Raw genomic sequence first — 25,977 nt, forward strand, 5'->3', positions numbered from 1 at the left:
ATTGTAGTGATGAAAATGTGCCACCAACTTTGACTGTGATCCTAAGTCACCAGTAGCCAGTGTGAGAATGTATTTTAATTAGAAACAGCCTCACATTTAGCACCCATTCAAACGGAGCACCAAATCCAGCTGTATCGTGGGGAAGCTACCACATTTCCATTAAAAAACCTAATGAACCTTGTTTACACCTTTAACTCCCTCCCCAGATAAGGTCTTCCCCAGCCACCACATGGTGGGCACCTTGGGCACATTGTCAGCCTCAGGCCAACACACCGTGTAAAATGATTAGTCCTGATTCAGAAATGCCCTCTGTTGTTGACTATTTCCACAGCAGTGAAATTCTTTTTTCTCAATCTTTTACAGAGCATCAATCAGTTCAATTGTGGAAAACAGATTCACGAATGGAGATTGTGAAGGGGAAACTCAAGTTGCTGAAACAGAAAATATAATGTTTTACATGAAAAAAATAAATCCTAAAAATTTCACAGGAATCCAGTTTCCTAATGTGGATACGGTGAGTGTGTTTGGAATTCTTGTGGTCCAGTTGCAAGTGTGGAGAGTGTGTCCCAGTTTGAGTTCTGGTGTCAGGAGCGCTGTATGGCCATGTGCCCATCACTCTTTGTAGTCCTGCAGTTTCCTTTCATTATTGCGCTCAATTTGAATGAGTAATGTTCACTTGCTTCATGCTCACTACCACCACTGGCACTGACCAGCTGCCTCACAGCACCAGGATTCGATTCCAGCCTTGCGTGACTGTGTGGAGTTTGCAAGTTCTACCCATGTCTGCGTGTTTCATCCGGTGCTTCACTTTCCTCTCACAATCCAATGATGCCCAGGTTAGGAGGATTGACCATGATCAATGCGTGGAATTATGGGGATAGGACAGAGGTAGAATGCTCTTTCAGAGGGTCAGTGCAGACTGAATGGGCCGAATGGCATACTTATGCACTGTAGGGATTCTATGAATCTAAGGTCCTATGAAGTTATCTCCGATAACACTTTGTGGTAGTCGATATTAGGGGTATTACGGTACCTAGGTTGGAGGTGCCTGATGCTGTAAGATCATTGGTGTTGGACGTACCTGATACTGTAAGATCATTGGTGAAGGCTGCCTGCTGGTTCCGCCCAGTAAGGCGGAGTATAAAGGTCTGTGTTTCCCTAGCTGCTGCATTCTGGACCTGTGCTGCTGGGGGAAACATCTAGTTCAATAAAGCCTTCAATTGTCCTACAATCTCACTTCGGGAGTTATTGATCGTGCATCACACTTGAAACATAAACCCTATTTCCGGCAGAGCAGCATTCCAGCAGTAAATTCAAATGGCCTAGGAATGTTCACGATTATATTTCTCATCTGAAAGGGCAGCACGGTAGCATAGCGGTTAGCGCAATTGCTTCACAACTCCAGGGTCCCAGGTTCGATTCCCGGCTAGGTCACTGTGTGCGGAGTCTGCACGTTCTCCCAGTGTCTGCGTGGGTTTCCTCCGGGTGCTCCGGTTTCCTCCCACAGTCCAAAGATGTGCAGGTTAGGTGGATTGGCCATGCTAAATTGCCCTTAGTGTCCCAAATTGCCCTTAGTGTTGGTTCAGTGGGGTTACTGGGTTATGGGGATAGGGTGGTGTGGGCTTGGGTAGGGTGCGCTTTCCAAGAGCCGGTGCAGACTCGATGGGCCGAATGGCCTCCTTCTGCACTGTAAATTCTATGAAAATTCTTGTGACTGGGATTTCATTTACTGCTTCCACTCTCACTTCACTGATGGCCATGATCATTTATCTGAGCCAAGTGGGACCCATCGCAGACAGGATGGGAAATTGGGAGAGGCAGCTAAACATCCATTGCCTTTGGGCACGAATTTCCGGTTCCACTGCAGGCAGGACTGGAAAGTTCCGGCACACATTTTGAAATGCAGGTTGCTGTGCGGGCTGTTCAAAATACCCTCACAGTAAGTGTTCAGATTGTCCACTAAACATAACCACTTTTAAAACAAAATAGAAAAATTTGCACCACCGAATGTCACAAAGTACTTTAGAGTCAGCGAAATACTTGTTCAGATGTCGGCACTTTTGTAATATCGGAAAGAAGGAAGCCAATTAGTTCACAGCAAACCCCACAAAGACCAATGTGATAATGACCAGATCATCTTTTTTGTGATGTTGACTGCAGGGTAACTATTGGCCAGGACACCAGGATTAACTCCCCTGGTCTTCTTCAAAATATGCCATGGGATGTTTTACATAGACCCAAGCAAGCAGATGGGGATCGGTTTCATATCTCATCTGAAAGACGGCACCTCAGACAGTGAAACATTCCCTCACTGACCCTCCGACAGTGAAACATTCCCTCACTGACCCTCCGATAGTGAAACATTCCCTCAGGACTGACCCTCCGACAGTGAAACATTCCCTTAGGACTGACCCTCCGATAGTGAAACATTCCCTCAGGACTGACCCTCCGATAGTGAAACATTCCCTCAGGACTGACCCTCCGATAGGAAACATTCCCTCAGGACTGACCCTCCGATAGTGAAACATTCCCTCAGGACTGACCCTCCGGTAGTGAAACATTCCCTCAGGACTGACCCTCCGATAGTGAATCACTCCCTCAGTACTGACCCTCTGATAGTGAAACACTCCCTCAGTACAGACCCTCAGATAGTGAAACTTTCCCTCAGTACTGACCATCCGATAGTGAAACACTCCTTCAGTACAGACCATCCGATAGTGAAACACTCCCTCAGTACTGACCATCCGACAGAGAAATACTCCCTCAGTACAGACCCTCCGATCGTGAAACACTCCCTCAGTACTGACCCTCCGATAGTGAAACACTCCATCAGTACAGACTCTCCAACAGTAAAACATTCCCTCAGTACAGACCCTCTGACAGTGAAATATTCCCTCCGTACTGACCCTCCGACAGTGAAATATTCCCTCAGTACTGACCCTCCGATAGTGAAACACTCACTCAGTACCGAGCCTCCGATAATGTATCATTTCCACAGAACTGACACTCCGATAGTGAAACACTCCCTCAGTACAGACTCTCCAACAGTAAAACATTCCCTCAGTATAGACCCTCTGACAGTGAAACACTCCCTCAGTACAGACCCTCTGATAGTGAAACTTTCCCTCAGTACTGACCATCCGATAGTGAAACACTCCCTCAGTACAGACCATCCGATAGTGAAACACTCCCTCAGTATTAACCCTCTGATAGTGAAACATTCCCTCAGTACTGACCCTCTGATCGTGAAACACTCCCTCAGTACTGTCCCTTTGATGATAGTGAAATATTCCCTCAGTACTGAACCTCCGATAGTGAAACACTCCCTCAGTACAGACCATCCGATAGTGAAACACTCCCTCAGTACAGACCCTCCGACAGTGAAACATTCCCTCAGTACTGACCCTCCGATAGTGAAACACTCCCTCAGTACAGACCATCCGATAGTGAAACACTCCCTCAGTACAGACCCTCTGACAGTGAAATATTCCCTCAGTACTGACCCTCCGAGAGTGAAACACTCCCTCAGTCCAGACCCTCCGATAGTGAAACACTCCCTCAGTACAGACCCTCCAACAGTGAAATACTCCCTCAGTACAGACCCTCCGATCGTGAAACACTCCCTCAGTACAGACCCTCCGACAGTTAAACATTCCCTCAGTACCGACCCTCCGACAGTGAAACACTCCCTCAGTACAGACCCTCCGATAGTGAAATATTCCCTCAGTACAGACCTTCCGACAGAGAAATACTCCCTCAGTACAGACCCTCTGATCGTGAAACACTCCCTCAGTACTGACCCTCCGATAGTGAAACACTCCCTCAGTACTGACCCTCCGATAGTGAAGCATTGCCTTAAGACCGATCCTCCGATAATGAAACATTCCCTCAGAACTGAACCTCCGATAGTGAAATATTCCCTCAGTGCTGACCCTCCGATAGTGAAACATTCCTCAGTACAGCACTGGAATGTCAGCCTTGGTTTTTGTGCTCAAACCCTGGAGTGGGATGTAAACCTGAAATCTTGTGGTTTCTTATCCACTCAAGCTCTTTGAACATATGGCTCCTGAATGTTAGAAGAGAAATATCATTGCAGATTATTATCAAATTACCAAATCATTTACATTTTCTTATTGTTGAATAAAAAACACAGGAGAATATCTCTACTTCTGAACTACGGATTGAGATCAAGTTGCCGTCAACTATCCTGGACAATGTTAACATCAACAACTATAATACTACTGCTCTTCAAATCATTTTCCTTATATTCAAGAATACACAACTGTTCCAGGTAACATAATCACAACTGCTCTTCTCAATGTGTGTGATGAGATGTTGGATTTTATTAAACAGCAATAAAAATATGTAACAATCCTGAAAACTATGTCAAGAAGGATTTCACTTGCTGCTTATTGAGCAATTTAATAAGAATAATAATCTTTATTGTCACAAGTTGGCTTACATTAACACTGCAATGAAGTTACTGTGAAAATCACCTCGTCGCCACACTCAGCCCTGTTCGGGTACACGTGGGCCGATCCTGCACCGGGTCGGAGAATCCCCAGGGGGAGGTGCGAATCCCGACCCGCCGCTCCGACGCCGTCACCCCGATACTCTGACCGGTGAAAAAACCCGCCGACGGGAATTGCGCCTCTCAGAATCGCGAGAATCTGCGTGACGTGCTGGTACCTGGGCCTGCTGCAAATCTCCGGCCCGGATGGGCAGAAGTACGGTCACGTCGGCAGAAATCAAAGTAGCTTTTTAATGGCGTCAATCAGTCATGCTGGCTGACGCCAGCGAACGAGAAGGTAGGGGTCGGCGTGGGGCAGCCGGCACAAAAGAGAGGGCACGGTCGTGGCTGGCGGGAGTGGGTTGCGGATGTCCCCCAGGGCCGGCGGTGCGTGGCAGTGCCTGGGCCGGTGCCTGGGCAGGTACCGGGGCTGGCGGGTGCTGGGGAGGGGATCGGGGGTGCCGGGCTAGGGAGTGCCGGGAGGTGATCGGGGATGCCAGGCGGGGGATCGGGCATGCCGGGGCTGAGATCGGGGGTGCCGGGCTGGGAAATGCCGAGAGGGGATCGGGGGTGCCGGGCTGGAGATCGGGGGTGACGGGCTGGGGATCGGGGGTGCCGGGGTGGGGATTGGGGGTGGCGGGGCGGGTATCGGGGTGCCGGGTGGGGATCGGGGGTGCCGGGCGGGGAATAGGGGTGCTGGGAGGGGAGGGGGGGGGTGCCAGGGAGGAGTTCGGGGATGCCAGGTGGGGGAGTGCCGTGTAGGGGATTGGGTGTGCCGGGGAGGGGATCGGGATGCCAGGCAGGGATCGGGGGTGCCGGGAAGGGGATTGGGGGTGCCGGGGAGGGGATCGTGGGTGCCGGGGAGGGGATCGGGGGTGCCGGGCAGGGTAGTGCCGGGGGGGGGGGGGGGGGGGGGGGGCTGGGGGGGGGGGTTGGCGGGTGTCGGGCTGGAGGCCGGGCGGGGAGTGCCTTGGAGGGGAACGGGGTGCCGGGCGGGGATCAGGGTTGCCAAGCGGGGCTCAGGGGTGCCGGGCTGGGGAGTGCCGGGGATGGGCTCGGGGGTGCTGGTGAGGAGATCGGGGGTGCCGGGGAGGGGATAGGGGGTGCCGGTGTGGGGAATGCCGGGGAGGGGATCGGGGGTGCCAGGGAGGGGGAGTGTCGGGGAGGGGATCGGGGATGCCGTGGAGGGGAGTGAGGGTGCCTGGTGGGGTTCGGGGATGCCGGGGTGGGGGAGTGCCGAGGAGGTGATCGGAGGTGCCGGAGAGGGGATCGGGGGTGCAGTGAGGGGGATCGGGGGTGCCGGGGTGGGGATCGTGGGTGACGGGGTGGGGATCGAGGGTGCTTGGGAGGGGATCGGGGGTGCCGGGGTGGGGAGTGCTCGGGTTGGGGAGGTGGATGTTTGCCTGGCTAGGTGCCAGCTGGCAACAATGGCGACCATGCAGCCCATGGCACCTGGCTGCGGATGCAGATATGTCGTCTACCCCCACCCTCAGCAGACCGTTATGTTTGGTCATCACCAGCAATGTTGGCTGCCGTGGCAGGGGCCGCTGTCCTGCATGTAACCCTATGGGACTTGGAGCAGGGACGTGCCAGGGAGACGGCAGTGGCTGCCGCAGAGGAGCGTGCCGCAGAGGGACAGATGGCAGCCGCCCAGGCAGGAGGGCCGCCCGCCCGACAGGATTAGCAGGAAGAGGAGGTGGTGTTGGTGCCATGGCGATGGAGGCGCCCGATGAGGCCCCGTGTGTACCGGCGCCGCACGCCGTACGAGGACCTCATGGACCGGGCATGCAGGAGGAGACTCAGGATGAGTCTGGAAACCGTCGGCCTTATCTGCCACCTGATGGCACACCTGGCACCGCGTGAGACTGGGGGAGGACACCCTCTCCCGGTGGCCGCCAAGGTGACGGTGGCCCTGAAGCTTTATGCCACGGGGTCGTTCCAGTCGCTGAGTGGGGACCTGTCCGGCATTTTCCAGGCGTCGGTGCACCGGTGCATCCGTGCAGTGACAGACGCCCTACATACCATTGCGGACCGCTACATCCAGTTCCCTGTGGACTGCGCCCACCAGGATGCCCGGGCAGCGGGCTTCACTGCGGCAGCCAGGATACCCATGGTACAGGGGCGATCGATGGAGTGCACGTCGCCACCAGCGGATAACAGGGCCGTGTTCATGAACAGGAAGGTGGCCTACTCCATGAACATTCAGGTGGTCTGTGACCCCCGGATGAAGATCCTGCACGTCTGCGCCCGGTACCCGGGCAGTGTGTGTGACTCATTCATATTGGCCCAATCGTTCATCCCCGCCATGTTTGAGACACCGCCCCCGGCTGCGGGGCTGGTTGCTGGGCGACGGATTACCCGTTGTGGCCGTGGCTGATGACACCCATATGGAGGCCACGGACCGACTCGGAGAACCACTACAGCGTTGCCCATGCAGTGACCAGGGGTGTGTTCGAGAGGTGCTTTGGGCTGCTGAAGATGCCCTTCAGGTGCCTGGACCGCTCTGGAAGGTCCCTCAATTATCCGTCGGATAGGATCGGCCGCATCGTTGTTGTCTGCTGCGTCCTGCACAATACAACATAGCAGAGGGGCGATGTGCTGGAGGCAGAGGAGGGGGAGGGGGAGCAACACGACGAATGGCACGCCTGCCCAGATGAGGAGGATGTGGAGGGGGGGGGGCAATGTATGGGACAGACGAGCTGGACAGGGACGGGAGGCTGCCCCCCGATACCGGCTGGGCCAGCGGGCACGGGAGCAGTTGATAGCCGCACTGTTCACAGACTAGGGGGGGATTCACTGCGCATGGGCACGGACAGCACAGTACGGCACCACCCCGCACCCCGCCCACCACCAACCACCCTCACCCTGCCCACCACCAACCACCCGCATGCACACCACTCCTCCATTACAAATCCACCCGTGGCACAACGGGCAGGGCTCACACGGTCGCCAGTGGAAGCGGGTCTATTGCATGGCATGGAGGATGATGACAACCCACTCTGTGATGAGCTCCGGGCTCTACATCAATAGACAATGTCTGACTCATGGCCACAGTAACACCCTCCACCTGGGAGGTCTCTGCATGCGGCCTGGACACTGCAGCACACGGACCCGTCGTCTGCCCGGGGGCGGGATGACGAGGGTAATCCGGGGCGGGGTGGGGTCGCACACTCACCTGAGCTCGATGCCCTATCAGCCCTCACACACACACTGGCGCTCAACTCACACCCCACCCCCGCACACATCGGACAGAGCACAGAGGCAGCTTCTGTAGATGTAAAAGTGACTTTAATTATAAGCAGTTCATACACGTGCCCTAGCCCCTAAAACTAGTCTGCACCCTGCACCCGTGCCAACTTACTCAGTGTCTACTTTTCTGGCCTTACGGGCCCTAAGACTACGTCTAGGTGCTTCCCCAGACGGTACAACAGAACGGGAGGCGGACTCCTGTGATTCCTACCCTGTGATTAGGGGGAACATTTGCAGCCGTTTCCTGGGGCGGCCCAGCTTGGATGGGCCAGGCTGCGGCTCGGGCGACCGGGATGACGAGCTGCCAGCCTGTGCTGCCCATTGCCAACCAGATGCACCTGGGACGGAAGGGGTGAGTTTGAGGTGCTTTACCTACAAGGGGACCCGGAACGGGCCCCAGCACCGACTCCTCCGTCGGGGTGCCCGATGGGCCCCGGGGCTCTCCATGGGTCGGGGATGCGAACGGATCCAGCACCCGACGCACCCCTGGCACCTGGCGCTGCTAGTCCTGGAGGCCCACCCTGGTATCAACAAGGGTCTGCAAGTTTGCAGGCATGGAGCTCAAGTAGTTGGCCATCCCTGTCTGTGCCTGGGCGACACCGGCCAGTACCTGGGCAATGGCGCCGATGCTCTCAGCGATGGAGTGCTGAGACTAGGCCAGGGTGTTGAGCGCCGCTGCAATCTGCAGCTGGCTCTGGCTCATGGCTTCCTGTGAGAGGGCAGCCATGTCCTGGGCCAGGGGCGCCGCCTGCACGGAAAGCCCCAGGCCTTGCACACTGCTATCCATGATCGACACCGTCACACCCATTGCCTCCACCGGTTTCGGCCTGGGTGGCACGCATGACTGGCACCACTCCCTGCTCCTGCACGCGGGTGGACTCCTCCACCTGCGTCTGCAGGTGCTGCAAGCCGGCCGTCACCCCCTTCACTTGTCCCAGGGTCCCTGACTGCATCGGGTCTGTGTGTGGGTGTGGGAACTCCAGGAATCAGGGACCTGCCTGGGCGGCAGCTGGTTGCTGGGGCTGGGCTGCCCTCTGACCGTCCGGTCCCTCAGCTGCTCCTACCTCCACCTGCTGTTCCGGGATGGCTGTGTGGTGCACACCAGTGAGTGTACCAGAAGCCTCATTGCTAAAGTGACCAACCGAGGTGAGTGTCTCTGCGATGGTGGAGGGTGGAGGAGATAGCAGTGACGTTATGTCAAGGTCGTCATCGGACCCGAAGTCCGGGGTCCCCTGGGATGGTGTGTCCTGTCCGTCCGTCCCATCTTTCGGTGTCCTGTCTGTCAGTGTCCTGTGTCTGAGTGTCCTGGGTGGATGTGTCCTGTGTCTCTGTGCCCTGGGTGGATGTACCCTGTGTCATGGTGTCCTGGGTGGATGTGTCCTGTGTCGCGGTGTCCTGGGTGGATGTGTCCTGTGGCTCGGTTTCCGGGGTGGATGTGTCCTATGTCGTGGTGTTCTGGGTCGACTGGGACGGGGGCCTGTAGGTGTGGCTGCCCTCCCCATCACTGGATGTGGCCCTACGGCGTCGCCGCACTGGCACTAGATGGGGGTGGTGTACGCCTGATGGCTCAGGTCTATCCCTGGCTCGTGCTCGCCCGGAACTGCATGGGGGCAGCGTACACCTGACATCCCGAGTCGGTCCCTGGCATGTGGTCGCTGTAGCGCACAATGACTTACGAGAGAGACGAGAAGTGATGAAGTCGATTCAGGCTTTATTAAGCGAGACTTGTCCCCAGCAGTTCAGCAACAGAATGAAGCGGCGGGGAGAAGCTCGGGTTCTTATACTCCGCCTTCAGGGCGGAGCCAGGAGTCAGCAGCCAACCAGGACCCGGGATCTGTCAGCCAATAGCATCACGGCTTCACTGTCCCACATGACCCCTAATACATACCACCATATTCACCCCTTGTTAAAAAGGAACCCGGCGGGGTGGTGGTTCGCATGGTGGTAGGGGTTTACAAGGCTGGCCCTGGAAGGAAGATTTCGGACATGTTACGACAGTTTTAGCCCTACACTGGGCTATGTACAAGTTTGTGAAAACTATTTACAATATTAGCAAGAAAAAGATTTTTTTTTTTGTTACAATACAACAACATTCTTGGTGTCATGCGGATGCCACGAGTCGAGCGGGGGGGTCAGTTCTTCCTCGTCGATCGCCTCAGCCCCGGTGGTGGTGCAGGTGCTTGTTCAGGCGTTGTCGTCTCCGGGAGCGTTTCGGTGTTTGTTTCTGTTTTACTCCTGGGCGGGCATGGGAGGAGGACTGATCCCCCCGGGAAGGGGGCGGTCGCGGGGTGCGCCGGTGGCAGGGAGGGGATGATCGGTGTCAGGGGGGGTGTGTGTGTTGCCGGCGGGCGCCAGGTCCCGCAGGGAGACCGTGTCCTGTCGGCCATCGGGGTACGCCACGTAGGCGTACTGTGGGTTCGCGTGGAGAAGGTGAACCCTCTCGACCAACAGGTCCGATTTGTGCGCCCGCACATGTTTCCGGAGCAAGATGGGTCCTGGGGCCGCCAGCCAGGTCGGCAGCGACGTTCCGGAGGAGGACCTCCTGGGGAAGACAAGGAGGCGCTCATGGGGCGTTTGGTTAGTGGTGGTACACAGCAGCGACCGGATGGAATGGAGGGCATCCGGGAGGACCTCCTGCCACCGGGAAACTGGGAGATCCCTGGACCGTAGGGCCAGCAGGACGGTCTTCCAGACCGTGCCGTTCTCCCTCTCTACTTGCCCGTTCCCCCGGGGGTTGTAGCTGGTCGTCCTGCTCGAGGCTATGCCCTTGCTGAGCAGGAACTGGCGCAGCTCGTCACTCATGAAGGAGGACCCCCTGTCGCTATGGATATACGTGGGGCATCCAAACAGTGTGAATATGGTGCCAAGGGCTTTAATGACTGTGGCCGCTGTCATGTCGGGGCAGGGGATGGCGAAGGGGAAACAAGAGTACTCGTCCACCACGTTCAGGAAGTATGCGTTGCGGTCAGTGGAGGGGAGGGGCCCTTTGAAATCCAAACTGAGGCGTTCAAAGGGGCGGGAAGCCTTGATCAGGTGCGCTCTAACCGGCCTGAAAAAATGCGGTTTGCACTCTGCGCAGATGTGGCAGTTCCTGGTGACTGTATGGACCTCTTCCACAGAGTAGGGGAGGTTGCGGGACTTTACGAAATGGTAGAATCGAGTGACCCCCGGGTGGCAGAGGTCCGCTTGGAGGCGGTCTATTTGTGCGTTGGCCATGTGCCGCGGGATAGGGCATCGGATGGCTCGTTCAGCTTTCCGGGACGGTACAAGATCTCATAGTTGAAGGTGGAGAGCTCGATCCTCCACCTTAAGATCTTGTCATTTTTAATTTTGCCCCGCTGTGCATTATCGAACATGAAGGCTACCGACCGTTGGTCGGTGAGGAGAGTGAATCTCCTGCCGGCCAGGTAATGCCTCCAATGTCGCACAGCTTCCACTATGGCTTGGGCTTCCTTTTCCACTGAGGAGTGGCGGATTTCTGAGGCATGGAGGGTCTGGGAGAAAAAGGCCACGGGTCTGCCCGCTTGGTTAAGGGTGGCCGCTAGAGCTACGTCGGATGCGTCGCTCTCGACCTGGAAGGGGAGGGACTCGTCGATGGCGCGCATCGTGGCATTTGCGATATCCGCTTTGATGCGGCTGAAGGCCTGGCGAGCCTCTGTCGACAGGGGGAAGGTAGTGGTCTGTATTAGCGGGCGGGCCTTGTCTGCATACTGGGGGACCCACTGGGCGTATTATGAAAAGAAACCCAGGCAACGTTTCAGGGCTTTGGAGCAGTGGGGGAGGGGAAATTCCATAAGGGGGCGCATGCGTTCAGGGTAGGGGCCATTATCCCATTGCGCACTACGTATCCCAGGATGGCCAACTGGTTTGTGCTAAAAACGCACTTTTCCTCGTTGTATGTGAGGTTCAAGGCGTTAGCGGTCTGGAGGAATTTTTGGAGGTTGGCGTCATGGTCCTGCTGATCGTGGCCGCAGATGGTTACGTTGTCGAGATACGGGAACGTGGCCTGCAACCCGTGCTGGTCAACCATTCGGTCCATCTCCCGTTGGAAGACCGAGACCCCGTTTGTGACACCAAGTGGGACCCTTAGGAAGTGGTATAGACGCCCGTCTGCCTCGAAGGCTGTGTACTTGCGGTCACCTGGGCGGATGGGGAGCTGGTGGTAGGCGGACTTGAGGTCCACGGTGGAGGAAACCTTATACTGGGCAATCCGATTTACCATGTCGGATATGCGGGGGAGAGGGTACGCATCTAGCTGTGTGTACCTGTTGATGGTCTGACTATAGTCTTTGACCATCCTTTGCTTCTCCCCGGTCTTTACTACTGCCACCTGGGCTCTCCAGGGACTATTGCTGGCCTGGATTATGCCTTCCTTCAGCAACCGCTGGACTTCAGACCGAATAAATATCTGGTCCTGGGCGCTGTACCATCTGCTCCTAGTGGCGACGGGTTTGCAATCCGGGGTGAGGTTTGCAAACAAGGACGGCGGTTCAACCTTGAGAGTTGCGAGGCCACAGTGGGGGTATTGGGCCGCCGAATTGAAATGTTAGGCTCTGCAGGTTACACTGGAAATCTAATCCCAGTCATGTGGGCGCGCAGAGTTGGGGAAGGACGTAGAGCCTGTAGTTCATAAACTCCCTCCCTTGCACCGTTAGGTTCGCGATGCAGAACCCTTTGATCTCTACGGAGTGGGATCCTGCAGCTAGGGAAATCTTTTGCGTGCTTGGATGGATGGTCAGAAAACAGCGTCTTACCGTGTCTGGGCGAATAAAACTTTCAGTGCTCCCTGAGTCGATCAGGCATGGTGTCTCGTGTCCGTTGATCAACACCGTTGTTGTCATCGTCTGGGGCGTCCGGGGCCGTGATTGATCCAGTGTCACTGAAGCCAGTCGTGGTAGTAGTGTCGCGGCGTCTTCTTCGGACCCCGTGGAGCCGTCGATGCTGGGGTCCTTTGTTGTCAACCAAGATGGCCGCCCCCATGAATCGCATGCGGCCGGGGGTGGACAAAATGGCCACCCCCATGGATCGCACGTGGTCGGGGGTGGACAAAATGGCCGCCCCCATGAATCGCACGTGGCTGGGGGGTCACAAGATGGCGGCGGCCATCCTCCCCTCGTGGTGCCCGGGACCCAAAATGGCGGCACCTGCGGGTCGCACATGGGGCGCTGGGGGGGGTTGGGGAGCGTTTGGGCTATGCTGGGCTCGTTCTTCTCCGGGGATTGCGGCGACCCCCCGGGACCGGCACAGTGCCGCGTAATGGCTCTTCTTGCCGCAGCTTTTACAAATAGCTGCGCGGGCTGGGCAGCGCTGCCGGGGGTGTTTCGCTTGCCCGCAGAAATAGCAGCGGGCCCCCCCGGGATGGTCTGGCGCTTTAACCGCGCAAGCCTGCGATGGGGGGGGGGGGGTTTGTCGCGACGGGGGTCCACGGAGCCCAAGGGGCTGCCGCGCGGTCGGGGCCGTAGGCGCGGGCATTTTGCGAGGCCACATCTAGGGAAGCTGCAAGGGCCCGTGCCTCTGAGCGTCCTAGCGACTCTCTTTCTAAAAGTCTTTGGTGGATTTGGGGGGAGTTCATACCTGCCACAAAAGCACCGCGAATTACCATGTCCGTGTGTTCGATCGCGTTCACCGGCGGGCAGCTGCAGTCCCGTCCCAAAATTAGCAGCGCGGCGTAGAATTCTTCTAGCGATTCTCCGGGACTTTGCCGTCTCGTCGCGAGTTGGTGGCGCGCGTAGACCTGGTTAACGGGCCGAACGTAGATGCCCTTCAGTAATGCGAGCGCCGACGGGAAATCCTCTGCGTCTTCTATGAGAGGGTAAATTTCCGGGCTTACCCTCGAATGCAGGACCTGCATTTTCTGGTCTTCTGTGATCCGGCCGGGGGCCGTTCGGAGGTAGCCTTCAAAACATGCTTGCCAGTGTTTAAATACTGCTGCCGAGTTCGCTGCGTGGGGGCTGATCCGCAGGCATTTTGGGGCGATCCAGAGCTCCATAGTCTTTTAAGCTCGTTTAATAAATTGTAGCGCACAATGACTTACGAGAGAGACGAGAAGTGATGAAGTCGATTCAGGCTTTATTAAGCGAGACTTGTCCCCAGCAGTTCAGCAACAGAATGAAGCGGCGGGGAGAAGCTCGGGTTCTTATACTCCGCCTTCAGGGCGGAGCCAGGAGTCAGCAGCCAACCAGGACCCGGGATCTGTCAGCCAATAGCATCACGGCTTCACAGTCCCACATGACCCCTAATACATACCACCACAGTCGCCCTGGCACGTCCTAGGGGCAGTGTATACCTGAAGGCCGGGGTCGGTCCCTGGTGTGTGGTCAACCTGGTACGTCCTGGGGGTGGTGTACTCCTGAAGGCCTGGGTCAGTCCTTGGCGTGTGGTCACCCTGGCACATCCTGGGGGCAGCATACTCCTGAGGTCCCGGGTCAGTCCTTGGCGTGTGGTCGCCCTGGCACATCCTGGGGGCAGCGTACTCCTGAGGTCCCGGGTCGGTCCCTGGCATATGGTCGCCCTGGCACGCCCTGGGGGCGGTGTACACCTGAAGGCCGGGGTCGGTCCCTGGTGTGTGGTCACCCTGGCACGTCCTGGGGGCGGTGTACACCAGAAGGCCCAGGTCGGTCCCTGGCATGTGGTCGCGCTGGCACGTCCTGGGGGTGGTCTGCATCCTGTCATGTGAGAGTACCTTTAAGAAATGGGTGTTTAATAGAGAGCTGCAGTGATGTCAGAGTGTGGGTGGAGCTGGGTTGTCTGTCTGCTTTTACTTTCACTTTGGGCTCGCAGCTGCAGGGTGTGTTTAGTTTAGTTTTAGTTTTGGAGAAGCTGCAGTCACAGCAAGATGTGTGTGAATCTCTGCAAGCTAAACAATGTTCATTTGGTGATTTCAACATGGTAACTGTTCTCAGTAGAGAAGTTAAACCTGATGTCTTTCTGTGCAAAGGGTTCTTTTTGTCTTATGGATGTTGCAAGGAAAGATTAAGAGTTACTTATAGCGTACTGTCTTTGGGGGATTTATCGGTGTTGATAGTTGTTAAGATGTTCACTGTGGGTTTATAAAGTGTTAACTGATTTCATAAATAAACATTGTTTTAATTTAAAAGTACTGTAGATTTCTGTTTGCATTACACCTGCAGAATCGGCCCATGTGTTCCCCGTAACCACAATCTATAAAAAGTTGGGGGTCAGGTGAACTCCGTGATACACTTTGGGGTTCGCCAAATCCTGGCCCATAACAATCCGCAGGGACGGGTGGATCGCCGTTTGGTCCTGCAATACACAATACAGCATGCAGGGTTAGACACGCAGTCGGGGGGGCGGGGTGGGGGGGATAGGGGGGGAGAGGGGATGGGGAGGGGGGAGGGGGGATGGGAGTAGATGGGGGTAGGGGGGAGATGGGGAAGGGGGCATGGGGGAGATGGGAGGAGTGGGGATGGGGGAGGGGGATGGGAGGGGGGGGGAGAGGGGCAGACAGTGGGGGTCTCACTTGGTGCTGCGCCCCCGATCTCTGCAACCGCAAACTCCCTGTCCTCGTGTCCACCTGTGAGGTCCAGGGCTCTCTCTTCATGAACGGTGAGGCGACTTGATTGCAACAGATACAATCCTGAAGGATCTTAACAGGATGGATGTGTAAAGGATGGTCCCTCCTGTGGAAGAAGCTGGAAGTGGGGTCAATGTTTAAAAATAAGGGATCGTCGATTGAAAACAGGAATGTGCAGAATTTATTTTCCTCAGAGGGTTGTGAGTTTTTGGAAATCTCTTCCTCAGAAGGCGGTTTTGAATATTTGAAAGCTGAGTTTTGAATATTTTTAAGGCAGAAGTAGCTAGATTCTTGATAGGCAAGGGGATGAAAGGTTATTGAAGTTAGCTAGGATTGTTGAGTTGTGATTACAGTCTGATCAGCCATGATCTCATTGAATGGTGGAACATTCTCGATGGGCTCAGTGGCCCATTTCTGCTCCTAATTTGCATTTTCATCTGTTCATAATCGAGGAAAACATGGCAGTCAAATTGTGCACAGAAAAGTCCTGCAAATAGCAATGTGTTAATGACCAGATAATGTGTTTAATGGTAATGGCTAAGGGTCAGGATAGTGGGGAGAACCCCTCTGCTCTTCTTTGAAATAATGTCACTTTACATTTTACATTCACCTGGAGAGCAGACTGGGTTTAACATCTCATCTGAACAATGGCACCTCTCACAGTGCAGCATTCCCTCAGTACTGTTTCAGGTTAGATAAAATGCCAATTCTCTGGAGTGGGGCTTGAACTAGTAGAATGATGACACCTGTCAAACACGTGGTAAATATGTGGGTTAGAAACATTGACCATCTATTGGGATTGCAAATCTTTTCCCAATTTTAACCTGATCAATTGGAACACAGGTAGCAGCAAGTTAAGTGTCTCTTTGCTGACCCAAGATCCACACCACGTGAACCTTTCTGCTTCCTGTATTCAGAAGCTGAGACAAATAGTCTCATATTACAAAGAAGAGATTCCGATTGGAACAGTTGGATTGGGGAATTTCTAGAATGCAGAAGGAGGCCATTTGGCCCATCGTCTCTGCACCAAACCCCTACATAGGCCACTCCCTTGGCCTATCCCCCGTAACCCCACCTAACCTGCAGATCATTGGACTGTAGGAGGATATCATTGCACCCGGAGGAAACCCCCACAGACACGGGGAGAACCTACAAAGTTCACAGAGGCAGTCACCCGAGGCTGGAATTGAACCCGGGTCTGGAACTGTGAGGCAGCAGTGCTAACCACTGTGCCGTCCTTGCTGGAAATGCTGGAAGAACTCAGCATGTTAACAGCGTCTGTGGAGAGAGAACAGAGTAAATGTTTAGAGTCTGGATGATTCTTCTTCAGGACTATAAAGAGCGAGGAATGTGATGGATTGGTGTTCGAAGGGCTATGTAATGATTCAGTTTCAGTCGTTACATGTTGGTGAGGACACTCATGCACAGGCATCCAAACATGTTTGTACAAAACTCTGCTGCCTCTGTCTTGCATGGGTGGGAAGTTTAACCATGCTCACTGCTCAGAGATAGTTCTGATTCTGCTTTGCTTCATGGCAATGAGGACCAAGCGTCTGCTTAAAAAGTCTGCAGATCCTACGTTCAAATTTACTCTTGTTTAAATATTCAGTCCTTAAATTGCTCTCTCTGTATTGTGTCTACAGGATGAAAATAACAGCACTCTCTTAAACAATCTAGTAATTGGGATAAAAGTGGGGAAATCACACATTGAAAATCTCAAAGACCCAGTGAACATTGTGTTCCAGAATGTGTCCCTGCCGGTAAGAAAGCAAATCACTCATTCTCTACTGTTCAAATGTCTAATATAAACTGAGTAAGTGATTGAGAGACCTTTATTATGTAAATCAATTTCATTTTAGATTAAATCATTTGGAAAATGTGTCTTTTGGGATTTCAGAAAAGGTAAGAAAACATTTTGTAAAATATTAAATTAGTTCTGGCAGTCTCTTGTGCGGGATTGGAGGGGGGCAGCAAGTCCGGGCTATATGGACGGACCGTGGGGAAGAGCAGATTTTGGTGGAGCAAGTGAATGCCAACTGGGAGGAGGAGCTGGGACCCATTTTGGAGGAGAAGGTGTGGAATGAGTACCTCCATCGGGTGAATGCTATGTCATCCTGTGCGAAGTTGAGCTTGATATAGGTAACGGGGTGTTTAGGGTGCACCTCACCAGGGCCAGGCGAAGTTGATTTTTTGAAGGGGTTGAGGATAAGTGTGAGCAGTGCTGGGGAGGACCTGCTCACCAAACGCACATGTTCTGGTCCTGCCCCAAGCTGGTGGGTTTTTGGGGGTCCTTTTTCAGCACCATATCGGCAATCTTGAATGCGACTTCAAACCCTGCCCAATAGTTGCTGTATTTGGGGTGTTGGACCAGCCGGAGTTGAGAACGGGGGTGGATGGAATTCAAATCGCTGCTGGCCCAGCGACAGATATTGCTGAGCTGGAGGCAGGCGGCGCTACCCAGGGCCTCAGCATGGCTGGGTGGTTTGATGGAATTCTTGTACCTCGAGAAGGTCAAGTTCACGGTGAGGGGGTCGATCGATGGGTTCTGTGGTAGATGGCGGCCGTTTATTATGCACTTTAAAGATGAGGGGCGAGATTCTCCGACCCCCCCGCCGGGTCGGAGAATCGCCAGGGGCTGGCGTGAATCCCGCCCCCGCCGGTTGCCGAAGTCTCCGGCACCGGATATTCGGCGGGGGTGGGAATCGCGCCGCACCGGTTGGCGGGCCCCCCGCTCGATTCTCCGGCCAGGATGGGCCGAAGTCCCACCGCTAAAATGCCTGTCCCGCTGGCGTAGATTAAACCACCTACCTACGGGACAAGGCGGCACGGGCGGGCTCCGGGGTCCTGGGGGGGGCGCGGGGCGATCTGGCCCCGGGTGGTGCCCCCACGGTGGCCTGGCCCACGATCGGGGCCCACCGATCCGCGGGCGGGCCTGTGCCGTGGGGGCACTCTTTTCCATCCGCCTTTGCCACGGTCTCCACCATTTCGGAGGCAGAAGAGACTCCTTCCAATGCGCATGTGCGGGAATGCCGTCAGCGGCCGCTAACGCTCCCGCGCATGCGCCGCCCGGAGCTGTCATTTCCGCGCCAGCTGGCGGGGCACCAAAGGCCTTTTCCGCCAGCTGGCGGGGCGGAAATTCATCCGGCGCCGACCTAGCCCCTTAACGTTGGGGCTCGGCCCCCAAAGATGCGGAGCATTCCGCACCTTTGGGGCGGCGCGATGCCCGATTGATTTGCGCTGTTTTGGGCGCCAGTCGGCGGACATCGCGCCGTTTCCGGAGAATTTCGCCCCTGGTCACTGTTTCCTGTTAGTGGGGGATGGGGAGGGGAGATTGTTCATTGTTTGAGGTTGTATTTCTGCTATCCGGGTTCATGGGACTGTTGTTGCTTTTCATTTTTGATACACGTGTTCTGGTGATTTGCAAATTTTTGACATAAATATGCTGAAGCTTAAAGAAAAATATTTTCAAAGAAAAATGTTCTGGAACAGATGATTAATGGAACAATATCTAACTTTACAACTTTTCATTGAAGGGAGCACAAAGCATGGTGACTGGAGTGAAGCTGGTTGTACGACAGAAATGAAACTTCCAAACATCATCTGCAAGTGCAACCACCTGACCTCTTTTGCTGTGTTACTGGTACGAATGATCTGTTGAAATACTTTGGGTGGGATTCTCCGTTTCAGAAACATTGGGCGGAATTCTCCGGCTGCCGATGCCAAAATCACAAAACGCGATTGGGCGGAGAATAGCCTCTGACCCCAAAATCACGGTATGCATCGGTTTGACGCCAAATCGGAATGTGCCAGCACCCCCAAAATGGTGTAAATGTGTCGCTCGCCGCGCGGGGTTAAAGTACAGTAGGCATATCATTAGCGGGCCTGACACCCTATCTCCTGGGCCTCCGAGATTGACCACCCTTCCCGATGGTGTGGTTCACCAGTGGTCTCAAAAGTAGTGAATCTGGCGTCGTGGCTGCTGAGAGAGAGAGAGGAAGTAGGAAACGGAGTGGAGTGACTGCGGGCTGCTGGCCCGGAAACTGGCCACACTGGCTGGGGTGGGGGTGGGGGGGGGGGGCTGCCACGGCTGGGGGAGGGGGAAACAGGCCGAGCAGCCATGGACCCCACCCCACAGGACTGGGGCGGTTCCCAGGCACCGACCACCATTACCGGCGGCCATCGTCCTGCGCACCCACTGACCACCCACCTCAGCCCCTGGTTCCACACAGTGACACCGGCCGTATCGGTGCGCCCGCCCCCACACCACACCACCCCATCACAGCGCGCGCCCTGCCCCAAACACCTGGAGAGCCGGCTGCCACTCACCGGGGGACACCAAGGGCCACACCCATGGCAGCCCCCAGTGAGGGCAGTGCCAACCAACGGTACCTATGGCAGCAGGGATGGGCGCTAGGACGAGCGGCCATTACAGTGCCGGACATCGATGAGGCAGAGGTGAGGGGATGGGGGGACATCGACATGCGGGGCCGGTGCCACACTGCCAACCGGGGCCATCATATAGCCCATGGAACCTGTATGGGAACGTGAGTATGCACCCTGCTAACATGTTCACCCCTGCAGACAATGGCATTTGGAGTTCAACCAGTAATGGTGACCGCCCTGGTGATGATCGCAGCTCTGCAAGATGCCCTGTGGCCGCCTGAGCAGGAGCCGCTTGGAAAGGAGGGGTAAGCTGCAGTAGCAGCAGAGCGGCCAGAAGAGGACCGGGCTGCAGAGGAATGGGCTACAGAGGGGCAGATCACGGCAGCATAGGCTGGAGATCCGGCCACACAACAGGCCGTGGAGGAGGAGGAGGAGGCGGCGCATGAGGCCTCGTGTGTATTGGCACCGCTTCTCGCTCGAGCACCTGCTGGATCAGACATGCCGTCAGAGACCCCGGATGAGCAGAGAGACAGGGCGACACTTCTGCCAGATGATGGGACACCTGGCACCGCGGGGGTATGGGGGAGGGCACCCACTCCCAGTGACAGTCAAGGTGATGGTCGCCCTGAACTTCTACGCAAAGGGGTCCTTCCAGTTACCGAGTGGGAACCTGTTTGGGATCTCACAGAGCTCGGTGCACAGGTGCATTCACGCCATCACAGGGTGTAATTGAGCGGTGCTTCGGCCTCCTGAAGATGCGGTTCAGGTGCCTGGACCGCTCTGGAGAGGTCCTCGAGTATGATGCTGAGAGGGTCGCATGCATCGTGGCGGCCTGCTGCATCCTCCACAACATCGTGCAGCAAAGGAGCGATGTGCTGCATGAGGATGAGGAGGAAAGGCAGGTCTCATCCGACAAGGAGGATGCGGGAAAGGTGAACGATGAGGAGAACATGGGGCCTGGGCAGGGAGGGGAGGCTGCCGGCCACGTTCAGGGCCCTCTGCTCGGGCACGGTGAGGGCCCGCAGTTCTGCTGACCGCCTCTGCCACCTGTGCCCAGGCACGGCAAATGGCGGTACCGGCCGGCCTTCCTCCCGGGCCGAGGTCTGGGGTATGGGTCATCCTTCTCTTCTCCATGGTGTCCAGTAGGATGTCCAGCTCAGTGTCCCTGAACTGCAGAGAGCGGGAGAAACCCAGAGGGGGACCGCCGGACCTGCGGCCTCTCACTGCAGTGGAGCGGCGGGCACTGAACCTGGTCGGTGGGCCCAGAGAATGGGCAGTCTCCGAGGTGGAGATCGGCATTGGGCAACCAACTGAGACCCCGCTGCGTTATGGTTTCCCATGGCTTACGTGGCACCACCACCACCGCATACCCCCCCACTGCCCCCTGACTACCCTCACCCGATCCCTTCAGCACCCACATTTGATCACCCAAACCCGCGACCCAGTCGTGCTTCGTGTCTTGAATGATCACCTGGCGACGAGACAGGCGCTTCTGATGTTCCCCCATACCCCACCACAACCAGATACCAGCAATGAAGAGGACACAGGACTGAAACCCCCCCAAATGCCAGTCCGAGACACCCCGGAGCACCAGGCTGGGGATGACACGTGCTGCAGTACATCAGATAGAGGTAGGGCTGGGCTAGTTGCAGAGGGGGCAATGGGGAGTGGGAGAGGGGGGAGGTGAACGGATGGTGGAGGTGGCCTCGGGCAGGGCCCCCCAGGGCAGACACAGCACAGTATACCGCCCCTCCCCTCCCCCTCCCTCTTGCCAAATCCCACCCCCCCTCCAACCCTGTCCACACCTCTGCCACCCCAAAGGTTCGGTGGCACCGTGTAATGGAACGGCCAGCTCGCATGCAGGGATCACCCAGCAGGCCTGCTTGGGCTACCGTGGGCAGGAGTCAGACATTGTCAAATAGTACGGAGCATCAGAGCTCATCGCAGAGTGGGTCGTCATCATCCTTCAGCTCTTGGACCAGACCTGCTGTTACTGTCAACCCAAGGGCCACACCCGCAAGTAGGAATCATGAAGGGTGTTGGATGGGTGGCATGGGAGGGGGTGGTCAGGTAGGGTTGGGCATGGGGTGGGATGGGATTTCCATGCCGTTGGCCAGGCCCCTAGTAGGTGAACCTGAAGGTGACTCGAGCACCCATGCACGCCGGCCCAGGGGCAGACATTGTGCGGCCTCCTGTGCCTTCCCAGGCTCCATGACCTGCCCATCCTGGCCCTCTCCACATCCTCCTTGTCGGACGAGGCCTTGTGTTCATCCTCCTCCTCCAGCACATCGCCGCTCTGCTGCGTGATGTGTTGCAGTATGCCACCACAATGTGGGAGACCCTCCTAGTGCTATATTGGAGGGCCCTTCCAGAGCGGTCCAGGCACCAGAACTGCATCTTCAGGATGCCGATGCATCACTTGATCACGCCCCTGGTCGCTGCATTGGTGTCATTGTACTGGGTCTCCACGTTGGTCTGTGGCCTCCGGATAATCGTCATCAGCCGCGACCACAGCGGATAATTCCTGTCACCCAGGAGCTAACCCCTGACCCGGGGTGTGCCTCGAAGGTGTCAGGAAGCATTGGGTATGCTGGTATAAGCGCACACCTCCTGGGTATCAGACGCAGACGTGCATGAGATGCAGTTCATGGTCACTGCATGTTCCTCGAGTGGAACTCCTGTCAGTTTGTGAAAACCGGCCCGTCATGGGCCGGTGCTCATAGGGCAATGTGCTGGCCATCAATCACCCCCTGGACCTGAGGCATCCTGGCAATGGCAGCAAACCCCACTGCCCGGGCATCCTGGTGGGCTCGTCCACATTGAACTTGATGTATTTTGCTGAGCAGGCACATAGGGCCTTCCTGAGGTCACGGATGCATCTGTGCATCGAGGTCTGTGCGATTTCAGACAGGTCCCCACTTGGTGCCTGGAAGGACCCCGTGGTGTAAAGGTTCAAGGGGATCGTCACCTTGATGGCCACAGGGAGCAGGTTCCCTCTCCCATACCCATGCAGTTCACAGGTGCTGCGTGATCTGTCAGATATGCCGTGCGAACCCCCTGCTCAACAGGAGTCTTAGATGACATGCCAGGTCACAGGTCCTCGAATGATAGGCGCTGCCAGTACACACGAGGCCTCGTGCGGCACCATCTTCCCACCTCCTCCTCCTCAGCCTGTTGGGAGTCCGGCTCTCCATCTTCACTGGCTGCCTCCTGTTCCTCTGGGACTGGCTCTGCCACTGCAGAGTCCTCCTCGAGCAGCTCCTGCTCGTACAGCCCGAGTACATCCTCCAGGGCTGCAGCGGTCAGGATGAAGGCCACCATGCCTGGTTGGATTCCAGAGTCCATTGTCTATAGGGGTGGAAGGCCTATGTGTTAGCACAGTGCATATCTCAGTGCCTAACCAGGTCCATCGGGCTACACGGTGGCCCCAGCCCCCACCTGACCCTCTCCCCCCGCTCCTCCCTCCTCTTACATCCCCACACCTTGGGTGGGTGGCGCAAGGTTATGGGGGTGATGTGATAGTGGGGTGGGGGTGGAGGGTGCGGGGTGGGGGCACCCATCGGCCGGTGTCACTCTGCGCAAGCACTGGTCACAGTGGGCAGTCAGTGGGGTGCGCAGCAAGATGGCTGCCATGCAGGCTGCGGCAGTGGCAGTCTGTGCCTGGACACACGGGTCACAACAGTCCCGGTCATCCTGACCCCACGGCCCATCCCCTGGTCACCCGCTCGCTGCTCCCCCACAGCCCTGACGGCGCCTACCCCCTGCAGCGAGTCTTGCCAGCGGCAGGACCAACAGCCCACGGTCGCGCCTCTGGGAACATGTCCGACATCCTCTCTCTCCCTCTGCAGCCACAGCCCTTGGTTCCAGAGTTTTAAAACCATAAGTGTAGCTCACATTTGGTAATTCCTCCTGGCGGAGGCAGAATATCCCGGGTTCGTGAATGAAACCTTGTGAATGAAACCAAATCATTAATATGTACGGCCCAGAAGGAGGCCATTCTGTCCATCATGTCAGTGTAAGCTGAAGGAGACATATCCAAACTAATTCCACTCTCCAGGCTGCTATAGCCTGGAAATTACAGCACTTCAAAGATAGGTCCAAATATTTTTTGAAAGCATTGAGGGTTTCTGCCTCTACCACCCTTTCAGGCTGTGAGTTCCGGGCACCCATTTTCTCTTCAACTTCCCTCTAATCCTCCTGTCAATTAGATTAAAATTCTGTTTCATGGTTAGTGTTGTGGGATATTATGACACCATGCAGCACAAAGCAGCTCACTTGATCACCCCATTCTCTCGCGTAAACGGTCACTTCCTCCGCCGACGCACAATGGCAGCAATGTGTACAATCTACAAGATGCACTGCAGAAACTCACCAAGCCCCCTTCGACAGCACCTTCCAAACCCACAACGGCTACTATGTAGGGCAGCAGACATGGGAACACCACCAGCTGCCAGTCTCACACCATTCTGACTTGGAACTATATCACAGTTCTTTCACTGTCACTGGATCAAAATCCTGGAGCACCCTCCCTCACAACACTGTGTGTACTGATACCACATGTAGGTACAGCAGTGGTTCAACAAGACAGCTCACCACCACCTTCCTGAGGGTAATTATGGATGGTCAATAAGTTGGAGGTTTCCCAACGGAGTGGGGTGGTCACAATGGGAAACCCCATTGGTCAACTGCGGGAATGGAGAATCCCGCTGCCAGCGGGGCCGCGCCGTGCCGGTAAACGCGGCTGGTGGACCGGAGATACCCGCCCCTGATGTTTCCTTTCATTTTCTTTTTTCCTGTCATAATCCTCTTTCAGCCTTGAATAAAATATGGGAGGGTCGGAATGCCTTTTAAATCTTTCTAATGGTATTTTTGTTACCAGCCTGTGAATATGATTTACGTGTGGTGAGATTTTTAATGGTGTTTTAATGTGATGACTTTTAATATTTTCTTTCCCAAAGGGTCGTCACAGTGACAATACCTCACCTTTTGCTTTATCGTTTAAGTATATTGCATTGATTGCCACTGTCGCTTTTATCATTTTTATTACGGTTACAACTCATTGCTACAAGAAAATCAGGTAGGAAAATCTATTTTCTGTAGCTGTAGACTGTAGCTCTCCTGTCTAAGTGTATAACTGCTGAATATCCATACTGCGTTACATTTCCACATCATGATAGATTTTGTCGACTGAACGTTCAAAACTCTGGACTACAATTTGATTCGACAACCATTTCTGCTACAACTTCAAAATTGATGAGAAGGACAAGTAAAATTATTTGGAATATGTTTAGCTCTAATCTTGTTTTCACAACGGCAACTCAAAAGTATCAGCGAGAATTCCAATGTGCTAGTCCATGTTGCAAAACTGTGCAATTCCAGACGGCAATTCTTCATATCCATTGATTTTGGAAAAATATTATTTCATGGAATGTGAGCATCACTGGAGAGGCCAATGCCCACTCCTAATTGTCCCTGAAAATATGTGAGCCACCTTCTTGAACTGCTGAAGTTCCTGTAGTGTAGGTCCACTCACAGTGCTGTTAGGAAGGGAGTTCCTGGATTTAGACTCAGTGACAATGAAGAAATGGTGACACAGTTCCAAGTGCGATCGGTGTGTGGCTCGGGCGGTATGTTGCAGGTGGTGGTGACCCTATGCCTCTGTTGCCCTTGTCCTTGGTGGTACAGGTCGCGGTTTTGGAAGGTGTTGTTGAAAGAGTCTTCGTAAGTTGTTGCAGCGCATCTTGTAGAAACACATTGTTGCTATTGTGTATCAGTGGTGGAGGGAGCGAATATTGAAGATGGTAAATGGTTTGCCAATCAAATGGTCTGCGCTGTCCCGGATGACGTCAAGGTTCTTCAGTGTTGCTCGAGCTGCACTAGTCCAGCCAAGTGGAGAGTATTCCATCACATCCTGACTTGTGCCTTTTAGAGAGTAGACAGGTTTTGCGGAGTCAGGAGGCGAGTTACTCAATACAGAAGTCCCAGCGTCTAACCTGCCCAGGTAGCCATAGTGTTTATATGACTGGTCCAGTTCAGTTTCTGGTCAATAGTAACTATAAGATCCAGGGAAGCGACCTCGAGGAAGCGATGTTGGATTGGAACAAAAAGGTTAAATAAGACTTGCTCAACTGCATGCATTTCTCCCCGAAGGGTCTCCCTTGCCACGCCCACAATCGGGCCGGGGTTTTTATGTCCCAGGGCTCTCCTGGTTAAGGGTTTCGCCCCAACCCCCTGACTGGTGAAGATCGTATTTGGGTGAGGCCAGAGGGAACCTAATGGTCGAAACCCCAGGGCCTCCAGT

The 25,977-nt window shown here is 55.2% G+C and overlaps 1 protein-coding gene across 1 annotated transcript; it reads left to right on the forward strand.

The window, feature by feature from the left end:
* Positions 1 to 363: 363 nt before the first annotated feature.
* On the forward strand, positions 364 to 24,753 carry LOC140407197 (adhesion G-protein coupled receptor G5-like; the record flags this gene model as incomplete). Its single annotated transcript, XM_072494862.1, has 6 exons — positions 364 to 514; positions 4,154 to 4,291; positions 16,937 to 17,053; positions 17,153 to 17,195; positions 18,827 to 18,933; positions 24,635 to 24,753. Coding segments are annotated over 6 exons (675 nt in total), but the record flags the coding sequence as incomplete, so codon positions are not given.
* Positions 24,754 to 25,977: the final 1,224 nt, after the last annotated feature.

Source organism: Scyliorhinus torazame, unplaced genomic scaffold (assembly GCF_047496885.1).
Source record: "Scyliorhinus torazame isolate Kashiwa2021f unplaced genomic scaffold, sScyTor2.1 scaffold_1319, whole genome shotgun sequence".
In the NCBI taxonomy this organism is placed as follows: Eukaryota; Metazoa; Chordata; class Chondrichthyes; order Carcharhiniformes; family Scyliorhinidae; genus Scyliorhinus; species Scyliorhinus torazame.